The sequence below is a fragment of the Xenopus laevis genome, chromosome 6L (genome assembly GCF_017654675.1).
Source record: "Xenopus laevis strain J_2021 chromosome 6L, Xenopus_laevis_v10.1, whole genome shotgun sequence".
NCBI classification, from domain to species: Eukaryota; Metazoa; Chordata; class Amphibia; order Anura; family Pipidae; genus Xenopus; species Xenopus laevis.
This window is the reverse complement of record NC_054381.1, coordinates 152,021,179-152,032,104: the sequence shown is the minus strand read 5'-3', so window position 1 is coordinate 152,032,104 and position 10,926 is coordinate 152,021,179. Positions and strand designations below refer to the sequence as shown.

At 44.0% G+C, this 10,926-nt stretch overlaps 1 protein-coding gene across 2 annotated transcripts; it reads left to right on the top strand.

Annotated features, from left to right (window-relative positions):
* Window positions 1-1,079: 1,079 nt before the first annotated feature.
* On the top strand, window positions 1,080-4,401 carry LOC108719411 (protein LRATD2). 2 transcript variants are annotated; one of them, XM_018268262.2, is made up of 2 exons: window positions 1,080-1,241; window positions 1,445-4,401. In XM_018268262.2, the coding sequence occupies exon 2, from the start codon at window positions 1,449-1,451 to the stop codon at window positions 2,292-2,294; it is 846 nt and encodes a 281-aa protein (XP_018123751.1). In that variant the 5' UTR covers window positions 1,080-1,241; window positions 1,445-1,448; the 3' UTR covers window positions 2,295-4,401. The 2 variants fall into 2 exon arrangements, with proteins under 2 accessions (XP_018123751.1, XP_041422573.1); XM_041566639.1 differs by lacking the exon at window positions 1,080-1,241 and having other exon boundaries at window positions 1,262-4,401.
* The last annotated feature ends 6,525 nt before the right edge of the window (window positions 4,402-10,926 follow it).

The following is a 10,926-nucleotide window of genomic DNA, read 5'->3' as shown; positions in this document are numbered from 1 at the left end:
AGATGGTGAATGGTCAAAGTCGAATTTTTAAAGAGACAGTACATGATAAATTTCGATGTTCGAATTTTTGATTTTTATTCAAATTCAAATCGATTTTTGGACTATTCCCTAGTCGAAGTACACAAATAATAGCTCAAATTCACCTAAACCTTTGATAAATCTGCCCCTTAAAGTTTAATTTGTGTTGGTGTTTTGTTTTGTTTTTTTGATGTATTCTAACGAATTTTTTGAAGAAATTTTTTTTTTTACTGGTATTTTAATTGGTTTTAGATAGAGACCCCAGAACAGACACAGCTGCAGATGTAAAATACTTTTGTAACAATTTTGAGATACGTAAATAAGTAATTGTAACAATTTAGATAAGTAGGTCCCCTAGGAGAAGTTAGACTCACAGCTTAGGGCAGGGGTGTCCAAACTTTTTGCAACAAGGGCCAGATTTGGTGAGGTGAAAATTTGCAGGGCCGACCTTTCAGCCTGACACTGATATCCCTTCTGAGGTAGCTAACTAGTGATTTAGCCCCTAAATCTTTACACATCAAAAATGTCTGTTTTCCTGGTACAGAAAATAACAAATTTATTTTGTTGCCAGTCCAACCCTGGGAAGGCAGTTCGGGGAGATTAGACGCCCTGAAGAAGAGATTTGTCGCTGGGCGCCTAATCTCCCCGAATCTGCTCGTGTGGCCTGACCCTAAAGGGCAATTCACCTTCATTAGCAAAACTGTAATAACTGGGAAAAAACACAGAAATATGTTCAGACTTTCATAATCTGCCAAATTCTTTTAGAAAATGAACACGGTAATTTGGGGGTGTGGCCACAGAAATGGGCGTGGTGAAAAAATCTGCAGCACTCTTTTTATTTCCAAAATGTTGGGAGGTATGGCTCTTTAATGGAATGTAGAGTTGAGAGTTGCTTACAATAACCTGTTACTTTCATTATGTAAAAAAATGAAATATTTTGGGGGTGGAGTCTGTTGACCTTTAGGCAAACGTATCAGGCAGGTGCGCTGTGCCTTTAAGGCCTGGGTGTTGCACGGGGAGAGTTCAGGTGTGAGTCAGGCAGGTGCGCTGTCGCTTTAAAAGGCGGGTGCGGGGCGTTCCAGTCTCACAGTCACAGCTGCAGCCGATCAGTTCAGTTCAGACTCCGGAGCCGCTCGCACTATGATCCCTCCCGAGCGCTCGCACCTCCCTGTGGCCGGAGACCGAGCGCCGCTCTCTGCTTAGTCCTGTGCGACTGCCGCACGGTAAGTACCTGCGACTTCTGTCTGTCTGCGCCTAGTCGCTGCATCTGCCCCAGTAATGTCGCTCAACAGCACCTGGGGGAGAGAATAAAGGGCAGATGTAGAGACAGAGGCAACAGGTGAGCCCGGATGTGGCTGGACTACAACTCCCACAATCCCTTGTTGTTAGTCGGAGTTAAAGCGGCTACTTTGTGTTTGTCCCGCAGATCGATGGGGAACCAGGTGGAGAAACTGACCCACCTGAGCTACAGAGAAGTCCCCACTGTGGATCCCACCGGCTTAGACCAGGACGAGGGGCCGAGGATCGGGGTCTCCTACATCTTCTCAGCGGACGACGATGACGCGGAGGATCCCGGGGGGCAGGACTCGGGCAGACAGAGCGCGGTGGTGTCTCCGCGGGGGCGGGACGAAGTTCCTTATGACGCGAGTGACGAGCTGGAGAGTCACGTGTATTACCGGCACGAGTGTATCTATGAGAGGAGCGCGGGGCAGGGCTCGACTTACTCCCCGGAGAAGCTGCTGGACACGTGTCAGCCCGGGGACCTGCTGGAGTTCGTGGGGAAGAACCAGTTCCCGCACTGGGCGGTGTATGTGGGGGACCTGCAGGTGGTGCATCTGTATCGGCTCCGCATCAGCAACTGCTTCGTGACCGACGCCAGCCTGGGCCGCAGGGGAAGGATCGTCAACGACCGCTACAAGTTCAAAGCCCTGAGCCCGGAGCTGGTGGTGCAGAACGCGATGGAGCAGGTGGGCTGCAAAGACCGGGAGCTGAGCTGGAGGAACTCCGAGTGCTTCGCCGCCTGGTGCCGCTACGGCAAAAGGGAGTTTAAGATCGGCGGCGAGATCCGCATAGGAAAACAGCCCTACCGGCTCCGCATTCAGCTCTCCGAGAAGAAGAGCCACACGCTGGAGTTCCAGAGCCTCGAGGATCTCATCATGGAGCGGAGACGCAACGACCAGATCGGCAAAGTCGCAGTCCTGCAGGAACTCTCCAGCCACCTCCATGGGGACGAGGAAACCCGGACAGACTCCAATGGCAATACAACTGCACCCTAGGGATACTTCTGCTGCACCCCAGCCTGGGATACTGCTGCACCCTAGGGATAACTCTGCTGCACCCCAACCTGGGATACTGCTGCACCCTAGGGATAACTCCGCTGCACCCCCAATCTGGAATACAACTGCAACCCAGGGATAACTTGGCTGAACCCCAACCTGGGATACAACTGCACCCCAGGGATAACTCCACTGCACCCCAGCCTGGGATACTGCTGCACCCTAAGATAACTCTGCTGTACCCCAACCTTGGATACAACTGCACCCTAGGGATAACCCCACTGCACCCCAGCCAGGGATACTTTTGTACCCTAAGGATAACTGCTGCACCCCTGGGATACTGCTGCACCCTAGGGATAAGTCTGCTGCACCCCTGGGCTGCCAAACTGAGCCACCTTAACCCTTTCAATTCCTTTCCAATCCCATGTGAGGGGGAGAACCTATTAATGCTGATTACTTTGGATTTAACCATTTCAATCCCCCCCCCACTCCATTGCAAAATTCTCGCTGCCTTTCTTCCAGTTTCTGGCATTTCCGAATCTGTTGCATTTCACTTTCACAAGGAATATTGATTCTGGGGTGTGTGTCGGGCCAGCCCTTCCCTTTTTAACCCAGTAGATTCCAAAAAAGGAACCGGTTCTGCCTCATGTTTAAGGGGAGGTGTGGTCACTTGGATGTGTTGGCAGGATCTACCTGTTTGTTAACCTCTTCAGTGCCGCCTCTAGTAAAGGTGGGGACCCTGTTATCTATATCCTATGGTCTTTGCTTGTTCTTTAAGTATAACTCCCAGCATCCCCCCCCCTCCACAGCCAAAAGCTTGGTGGTGCTGGGAGTTGTACATAAACACCAGCGGAAAGACTGCAGGTGGGCAACACCGATAGTTTTACTGTCACCATCTTGCTTTGTGACTGTCACCTGTCATCACCAACTGCCACTTTAATATCCACAGCTGCTGCGCTCCATGATTTTGGGCAGTTTTCATTATATGTTTGTCCTGGCAGCATGTGCACCATCATTATTCACAGAGATTGGTGGGTATGTGCTAAATGGTAATAGTTACTACTAGTCTAGTAACCCATAACAACCAAGAGACTGCATGTATTGTCACCAAGCATCTGATTGGTTGCTGTGGGCTACTCAACTGGGGTGAACTTTGTCCCTTTTTATCACATTCCCCTGATTTATCTGTTTCCAGCTAACTAAGCAGCAGCCAGTGCCACCTCCAGGACGCTGAACTTCAACTCCCATCATTACTTGCCCTTTGTATGAATAAGAAGATGTGGCCATTGAGCTCGTAATGGGGTGACGGTCTGTTCCGGCAGTTGCAGGCACTGCTTATTTAGACTATGCTTGAGTGGGGGCTCATTAGAGGCAGTGTGTCTATTGCCTTGGTTACAGGCAGTTCACATTGCAACAGCTTAGCTGACATGGGTCTCTTCAGTTACTGCTGTAAACATTTTATTGATTCTTGATGTGCCCAATGTGGCAGCATTTTAACCCAAACTTCATGTTACCCCCGAGGCCTATACCCACGATAAAGCTCGAGAGAAATCCAAGCCTTAGTCCTAAAGTGAGTCTGATTAAAGTGCAAGTAGCTGCTCCTCTACTCTGACTCCAATAGGTGCAATTCAGGTTTCCGCTTGCGTGAGAAACAGGTGGCTGTGTCCTCTGTTTATATAATTCCTACTGAGTCACACACTCCTCCACCTGCGAGCTCTGTACTGTACAAAACACTTGCCTACAGCAACACCATTGTCTCTGCTGACCCCAGACAATTCATTTCTGTATTATCCTGTATTTATTAAATACTTCTAATATACGCGCCAGGAACAGAGCCTTGCATTGTTATAGGGAGTCCAGAATGTTGAATATATATTATTATTGAGAGATGTTTGTGGTTGAGGCTGATCTTTTTCATCAGACAGAATTCTCTGTGCTGGATATTTGCATAACTGCCGCCGTCCTCTCCTCCTAAATATGATTTGCAGACTTTAATTTTCAGATGCAAACTGTTGGCCCTGGGAAAAAAAAATCTTTATTGACTTTGTCATCTGAGATATTGTAAACAGTGAGATACTGTAATATATTAATGAACGTGTCACGCTCAGAGCTGTGCTCTCCTTTTTCCACCTGTATTGTGAGCTCAGTGGATAATGGTCTCTGGGAAGGGGCTGTGGGATAGCAGGTATAGTAGGGAGAGATGGTGCCTATAGTAACAGTGGATAATAGTCTCTGGGAAGGGAGTGTGACTGTGGGATAGCCGGTATAGTAGGGAGAGATGGTGCCTATAGTAACAGTGGGAAAATAGTCTATGGGAAGGGAGTGTGACTGTGGGATAGCAGGTATAGTAGGGAGAGATGGTGCCTATAGTAACAGTGGGAAAATAGTCTCTGGGAAGGGAGTGTGACTGTGGGATAGCAGGTATAGTAGGGAGAGATGTGTCTATAGTAACAGTGGGATAATAGTCTCTGGGAAGGGAGTGTGACTGTGGGATAGCAGGTATAGTAGGGAGAGATGGTGTCTATAGTAACAGTGGATAATAGTCTCTGGGAAGGGAATGTGACTGTGGGATAGCAGGTATAGTAGGGAGAGATGGTGCCTATAGTAACAGTGGGAAAATAGTCTATGGGAAGGGAGTGTGACTGTGGGATAGCAGGTATAGTAGGGAGAGATGGTGCCTATAGTAACAGTGGGAAAATAGTCTCTGGGAAGGGAGTGTGACTGTGGGATAGCAGGTATAGTAGGGAGAGATGGTGCCTATAGTAACAGTGGATAATAGTCTCTGGGAAGGGAGTGTGACTGTGGGATAGCAGGTATAGTAGGGAGAGATGGTGTCTATAGTAACAGTGGAATAATGGTCTCTAGGGCTACTGAAATCTATTTAAAGACTTAAAATCCAGTAGAATCCACTGAGTTTATAATAAGGCGTTGCTGGATTTAGCTTTCTGGCTAACAGGTCTACAGATAATAGATCCCATCCCTGTGTATATAAATGTAAGATCTATATATTTTTCTGCAGGCAAAGCTGTGCCCATGAGTCAGGCTCGTAATCCTGCTGATGGCCTGCAGTCATTTAAAGTGCAGAGTACTAATAGATTACTCTTGTTAGTGCTGAGGCTCAGAATGAATCTCTTGCTGTTTTATGGGCCTGTGAGTCGCCATGTTTCTCAGACCTTTTAGTTCTTCTGTCTAGGTAATGGTGCAGCTTTTCTAAAATCCTGCCCAAGGTGATGTCGTTTCCATATCCTATTAGGGTTATGACACTCTTAGCTCTTGTGATCATTATTACAGTCGCTGCTTGCCCCAAATTGCTTCCCATTGAAGTGGCTCTTCCAGATCCCATGGGAATCGCTCTACGATGAGTTGCAACGTTCCAAACTGTGCCATAGCCCTAGAACACTAAATGCACTTTATTTGGCAAGGATTATAAGCAGTCGCCTACTGTCATCAAAGGTTCCCTGGCAAATATGGACCCAAAGCGAGTTTTCACTCATTTAGAAAAGGATTGAAGTTCTGGGGTATGTTGCATAGGATCTCAGCCTGTTATTTCTCACCATTGTTGGACTGGGATACCAGGGGCCCATCAAAAAAAACCTGGGGCCCACTCGGTACTATTTTTCTTCCTCACCCTCTATTCTCCTAGTCTCTTTCCTTTACATACTATAAACTATTTATTCCATCTATTTAGCCTCTTTGTTCTAATAGAAATAGGGAATGGCCATGAAATAGGCCAACAGGAGTGCCCACTGACACCTGGGCCCACGGGGAGTTTTCCTGGTATCCCGGTGGGCCAGTCCGACACTGTTTCTCACTGAAAGTTGTTATAAAAGCCATAAATAGGGATGGTCGAATTTGTTTTGTCACAGAAATGACGCCCACAGACTTTTATGGCATTGTGCGTCAAAAAAAAAAAACGCAGTCAAAAAAATTTCACCGCTCGTCAAAAACAGACGCCCGTAGACTTTAATGGGTGTCGGCGACATTTTTGTTGAAATGAAACGGGTCAAATTTGCCCATCCCTAGCCATAAATATTTATTGGAACTACTGTATCTGTCCAGAGGCTCGGCAGCCCTATAACAATCATAGTCCTTCATAGTTGTCCACAGCAGCTCCCCATCTTGGATCTTACTAGGCATCTTTTTTGTGTCAGTCGCACTGCACATGCTCAGTGTGCTCTGGGCATTTTAAAGGTTTTTTATATATATATATATATATATATATATATATATATATATATATATATATTTTTGAATTTTCTGTACCAGCCTAGAGGTTCAGCAGCTCTATAATAGTAATAATTCAGGTCTTCACAGTTGCCCCGAGCAGCTCCCCAGTTTGGATCTTGTTGGGCATCTTTTGTGTGTCGGTGGCACTGCACATGCTCAGTGGGCTCTGGGCAGCTGTTGAGAAACTAAGCTTAGGGGTCGGGAAATCTTTAAAGGAAGTGATGTTTAATCTGTCCGAGAAGCTGATGTGGCCATGCTACTTTTTTTTAATGTGCAGAACGCATTGGTTTCTATGGCTCTAAGGGCAGAGACACAGTCAGATACGGGGAGATTAGTCGCCTGGCGACAAATCTCCTCCTCACAAGGAAACTTTGGAAAACGAACCACTCAGAGTGCCATCCCGCTGGCGATTTACATTCTAGCCGGCAGGAGGCAGTTCGGAGAGATTAGACGCTCCGTAGAAAAGATTTGCTGCTGGGCGACTAATCTCCCCGAATCTGACAGTGTCTCTGCCCTAAATCTAAATTAGTAGCTAATCAGCTTAAGGTGGCCATACACAGCGATGTCGCCAAACATACAGTGAATCAGCAGAAAAGAAGATGGGGAGCTACTGGGGCATCTTCCTGGCACAGGCCTTCCTGCTTAAGGGGATTGTTCACCTTTTGATATAACTTTTAGTATGATGTAGAGAGGGATATTTTGAGACAACTTGCAATTGGTTTTCATTTTTACCTGTATATTATTGAAGGTTTTTGAGTTATTTAGCTTTTTATTCAGCAGCTCTTCAAGTTGCTACTTAAGCAATCTGGTAACTTGGGTTAAGAGACTGGAATATGAATAGGCGATGGGCCTGAATAGAACATTTGTAGCCTTACAGAGCATTTGTTTTTTAGAAGGGAGACGGCTACGCCCATTTGAAAGCTGCAAAGAGTCAGAAGAAAAAAGCAAATAACCATAACATTATAGAAAATAAATAACGAAGACCAATTGAAAAGTTGCTTATGATTGGCCGTTCTATAACATAATAAAAGTTACCTTACAGGTCGAACCACCCCTTTAAGGGCTTGATACTTTGTTGAACTTTAGTTCTCCTCTACATTTGTGTGTTCTTGCAGTGGCCATAAACTTCTGCTACTGAACTTTGATTTTTATTTATGTTTGCTCATTTTATCTGTTACACTTTGCTCACTGCTCGGTGACATGGTTTCCCTTGTGTAGGACAAGAATAAGTAGGGCTGAGGGGCTTATCCTCCAGAACTTTGAATCCACCGCTGAGCTTCTCTTCTGTAGGCAATGGAGTAACTAGATGTTATTGGGCCCCACAACATTGATAATTTGACTTTATTTTACCAAGATATATTGAAATTAGGGATGCACCGAATCCAGGATTCGGTTCGGGATTCGGCCAGGATTCGGCCTTTTTCAGCAGGATTCGGATTCGGCCGAATCCTGCTGCCCGGCCGAACCGAATCCTAATTTGCATATGCAAATTAGGGGTAGGGAGGGAAATTGCGTGACTTTTTGTCAGAAAACAAGGAAGTAAAAAATGTTTTCCCCTTCCCACCCCTAATTTGCATATGCAAATTAGGGTTCGGGATTCGGCTGAATCCTTCGTGAAGGATTCGGGGGTTCGGCCAAATCCAAAAAAGTGGATTCGGTGCATCCCTAATTGAAATTGCTCATTCATTAGGGTTTTACTTGGGCCCCCTACACTTCTGGCACCTGGGTCTGTTTCCTCTGTTATGTCCCTGACTTCATGGGCAAAACACTAAGGCTGAAGGCATGCAGAGTGTATTTTCAGCCAGTACAGGTATGGAACCTGTTATCCAGAATTCTCAAGACCTGGGGTGTTCTGGATAATGGATCATTCTGTAATTTTTGGATCTTCATATTTTGTCTACTAAAAATAATGTAAATATTAAATTCACCCAATAGGCTGGTTTTGCTTCCAATAAGGATTAATTATATTTTAGTTGGGATCCAGTACAAGTTACTGTTTTATTAATGCACAGAAAAAGGAAATCATTTTTAAAAATCTGAATTCATTGGAAAAAATTGAGTCTGTGAGACAACCTTCCTGTAATTCGGAGCTTTCTGGATAATGGGTTTCCAGATAACTGATCCTATACCTGGCATTTTGGGAAGTTGACATTAGTGACTGAAGGCAGCAGGGGTGGCTTTACACACTCAGACTACTAATACAGGCCCATATGCTTATCGGCCAATGCTAGTGATGGCGCGAATTTCTCCTGTTTCACTTTCTCCTGTATCGCCGGAAATATTTGCGAATTTCCCGCCAAATTCCTGAACGCGAATTTTGACGCCAGCGACAATTCTGATGCACATTAAAGGGAATGCCCGTCTCTTAATTGTCGCGGGCATCAAATATATTTTGACGCCGACAAATTTTTAAGGCAAAACACAGCGAATTCGTGCCTGGCGAATAAATTGGCCCATCACTGCCCAATACCACTAGTGGGTGGGACGACAATAATAGAAAAGCTTAGTTGCTCTTTATACAGACCCTAGTGCTGATGTTTGGGCAGGATACAATAGATTGGGTTCTATTCTTATACCTGTAGCCAAGTCAATCGCCCATGACTGGAAAACAGATAAGTCTCCACTATTGTTCACGTGCCTATCCCCCAACAGTTCTTATATTGGATGATTTGGAATTTGCTGTTAGTTGGGATGTAAATCTGGGCATACACTGGGCAAATTAATGGATCGTAATGGGGTCTTGGCAAGGACATCGGCTTGTTAATGCAGGTCTCTCTAACCGCATATGTAATTTGCCTAATATCAGTTGGACAGGCCAGTAAGTTGCCAATTTGGCTTGGAGGGGTCAAGTTGGCAGCTTTCATGGCTCTGTGTATGGCCACTTTAACACAGCTCTTCCTCTAGGGGCCACCAACCCTTTTTTTTTTTTTTTACCTGTGAGCCAAATTAGAATCTCAAAGGATTGAGGAGCGACACAAACATGAAAAACATTCCTAGAGGTGTCCAATAAGAGCTGTAATTGGTTATTTGGTAGCACCTACATTATGTGCAAACTATAGATGTGTCTGTTTGACAATACCCATGGCCTTTATGCCTCCAAAAATTGCTTCCAAGTCCATAATCCAAAAATGTGCACCTACTTTGAGGCCACTGGTTGGGGATCACTGCTGTAGAGTGCAACAGTCTTTGCGTTCACTTGCAACCAGAACATTCAGCCTGAACTTCTGTAGAACATTTTTTATTGGTCTGTAGAGAGATATATAGGGCCAACTTTGCCATAAAATATAAGAAGAAATTGTATAATTGTCATAAAATGCACCCTGGAGAAGCAGGAAAAACAGAGCCAACTATTTTTGACAAACCCTACAACTTTTTTTGCTTCTTAACACCCCCCTTCCTTTGCTGTCAATATCTCTGTATAAATCTGACCTTGTCGATGTGAAATGTGTCTTTATTTTGTACACAAGTGTTCTCATTCTGAAGCCATGAAAACTGCTGAAACAATGACTTTTGTTTGCCTTGATAAATAGTCCCCGGTGGGAGCAGATTCACAAACTTTGGAATTCCTGCATACAATGTATTTCTTATCGGAATGTCCTTTTTTGCAGCAAACAGAAACTGAAGAGAAAAAAAAAACAAAAACTGGACACTTTCTCTGTAGATATTCATATTGAGGATTTTTTTGTAGAATTAATTTGTTTATTTAAAATTATAAATATTTTCATACGGATATTTTTGGAAGCTGAAACAAATTGTCATTCGATTTTTGCAACGGAAAAGTAAATTATGTCTGATTACAAGCGTTTCTTCCTGTGTGTGATTTGTGCAAACTCATTGTCGCGGAAAACGATGCTGGGTTTGAATGTTTTGCCTGACTCTTTAGAATCATGGGAGAATGGGGATTAAGGTAAGAACTCCAGTCCGTACCATGATGCAAAGTAAGCCGGATCTCTTACTAGGGTCACAAAAAGTGGGGTTGTTTGGGATAACTTTTAGTATGATGTTTTATACCGAGACAATTTGCAATTGGTTTTCATTTTTGAATTATTTGTGGTCAGTTTTTTTTTTTTTTTTTTTTTTTAATTCAGCAGCTTTTCCTATTTCAGCCATTTGGTTGCTAGGGTCCAAATTCCCCTATCAACCATGCATTGGTTTGAATAAGAGACTGGAATATTAATAGCGGAGGCCTGAATAGAAAAATGAGGAATAAAAGGCAGAAACAACAATACGTTTTGTCACTGACCCCATCTAAAAAAAATAAATTCTCTGTGAGGCTACATATTTTTTTTATTATTTTTATTATTATTATTATTTTTATTATTAATTTTATTATTATTTTTATTATTATTTTTATTATTATTATTATTATTATCATTATTATTAGTAGTAGTAGTATTGTTATTGC